The sequence below is a fragment of the Pygoscelis adeliae genome, unplaced genomic scaffold, assembly GCF_000699105.1.
Source record: "Pygoscelis adeliae isolate BGI_AS28 unplaced genomic scaffold, ASM69910v1 Scaffold222, whole genome shotgun sequence".
Lineage (NCBI taxonomy): Eukaryota > Metazoa > Chordata > Aves > Sphenisciformes > Spheniscidae > Pygoscelis > Pygoscelis adeliae.
The window spans coordinates 5,515,663-5,517,412 of NW_008824309.1; the positions used below are offsets into that span (position 1 = coordinate 5,515,663).

Below are 1,750 nucleotides of genomic sequence, written 5' to 3' on the forward strand. Positions count from 1 at the left end.
CCTGCCCCCCCCCCCCCCCCCCCCCCCCCCCCCCGCCCTCGGCTGGGGCTTTCTGGGGCCGGGGAGTACAATGAAGTCGAAAATGAGTAAAAGCCCCCTCTTTTACTGTCATTAAAGAAAAGGCAGGGGGAGCTCCTCGGCCACCGAAAGGCCGCTGGGCCCAGGGGTTTCCTGGACGAGAACGGGGAGCGTAAGTGCCGCTTCTGCTAACGAAACTGGTCCTCCAAGGGCGGTACGTCGTTTCCTCAAAAAACTATTACAAAATAAGACTAAAACCCTTCTTCAATGGACCAAAGGCTTTTTTTCCCCTCGCTTTTGTTTTGGTGAGCTACGTTTTCTCCCTGGTCCTACATTTTGGGATCTGGGGCGAGGTTTGCTGACAAAGCCAGCTTTAATTTAAAATAAACTTTTCCATTATGAGCTAGGTTTGTGCTGAGGTAATTCCACGGGCTGAGCTTTAAAACACCTATTCATTTATGTACTTGCTGCTACGTAAAATCAATTAGCTGCAGAAGTTACAAACGCAAACGCGCACGTACGCATTGAAAGCATTCTGCTTTGTGTGGCAACGGAGCAGCGTGGCGGTACGAGTCGGCTGGAGGCCCTGCGCAGAAGGACTCTCCGGTGCTCCACGGCAAAGGGAAGGGGCCACGGTTTTGCTCCACTCTACTCACCGTCTGCGGTTGAAGGTGCTCCAGGCTGTGTTTGTGGGCAAGCCTCGGCTGCTCCAAGAAAAACGGGCAACACAAAGAGAGCTTATGTTTGGAATTGAGCCTTGCTGACTCTGTGGGTTCTGCTGAACAGATAGATCGCTACCCACAGAATGTCTGTTAAATATATACACCAAGTCAGGGAGTTGTATGGATTCCAAAGCCGCATCCCTGCGCACGTGTAGAGTTCCTGCGCATGCTCCCTCCTCGTTGGCAGAATTGTACTGGTTTTCCAGGACATAACCTGGGTTCAAACTGCCGTCCTCTTTTTTTTTCTAATGTCACCTGGAACGTGACACGTTTGCCCCCCTCTGGCCTGAAGGGTATTTGTAGGAAGGATCGTCTTAGGTCCTTCTTTCTCATCTTCATACTGGCCTTTTTCCTCATCCACTTCAAACACTTTGCCCATCATGCCGTATCTACCAAATCCATGACTTCTCATATGCTACGTCTTTGTAGCTTTTCTAACAAGGCTATCTTTACCAATTTTCTAATTCTGAGTCCGGAAGAGCCTTCCACAGGCACTGTGCTGAACAACCTCGTCATCTTTGTCTTCAGGTTCAGTCCTTTTTGTTTGCCTAGCACAGGCAATCACCCTCTGTATCTTGCTTTCTCATAAATCTTGTCAGCGACGGAAAGGGGAAGGGAGAAAGCTTTGTAGCTAGCTTAAGACTCAGTAGTGTTTTCAGGTAGCTTTTTTGTCATTTTTTCAATATTGTGATTTAATTTAGGTCATGACTTCTTTGAGGCAAAAACCTCCCTACTTGCATATGTGGAAAGTGCTGTGCATACTAATGCAACTATTTAAATGCTGAATTAAAAATATCAGGGGAGAGGTGCCCAAACCCAAGTCTTCTTTAAAGCTAATATAGAAGAGCTGTGTTGCTGTTTGCTTCTGCAGTAGGGGGGAAACGCCCCCAAGCCACGTTGGAACACTAGGATTAAGACTCCTCTTTCTCATTTTTTGCCATTTCTTTGCTGTCTGTTCAAAGCAGCGATGCTGGTTAAGGAAAGGGAACTTTAATCTCTTCCTTCAAAAT

At 47.7% G+C, this 1,750-nt stretch overlaps 1 protein-coding gene across 1 annotated transcript in view; it reads right to left on the reverse strand.

Annotated features, from left to right (window-relative positions):
- MMADHC (methylmalonic aciduria (cobalamin deficiency) cblD type, with homocystinuria) overlaps positions 1 to 1,119 on the reverse strand; it is a 16,672-nt gene extending 15,553 nt beyond the window's left edge. Inside the window, exons 1-2 of the mRNA XM_009319026.1 lie at positions 1,027 to 1,119; positions 675 to 722 (exon numbers count right to left, since the gene is read on the reverse strand). Coding sequence (XP_009317301.1) covers positions 675 to 722; positions 1,027 to 1,119 — 141 coding nt within the window. The remainder of the gene's footprint in view (positions 1 to 674; positions 723 to 1,026) is intronic.
- Between the last annotated feature and the right edge of the window lie 631 nt (positions 1,120 to 1,750).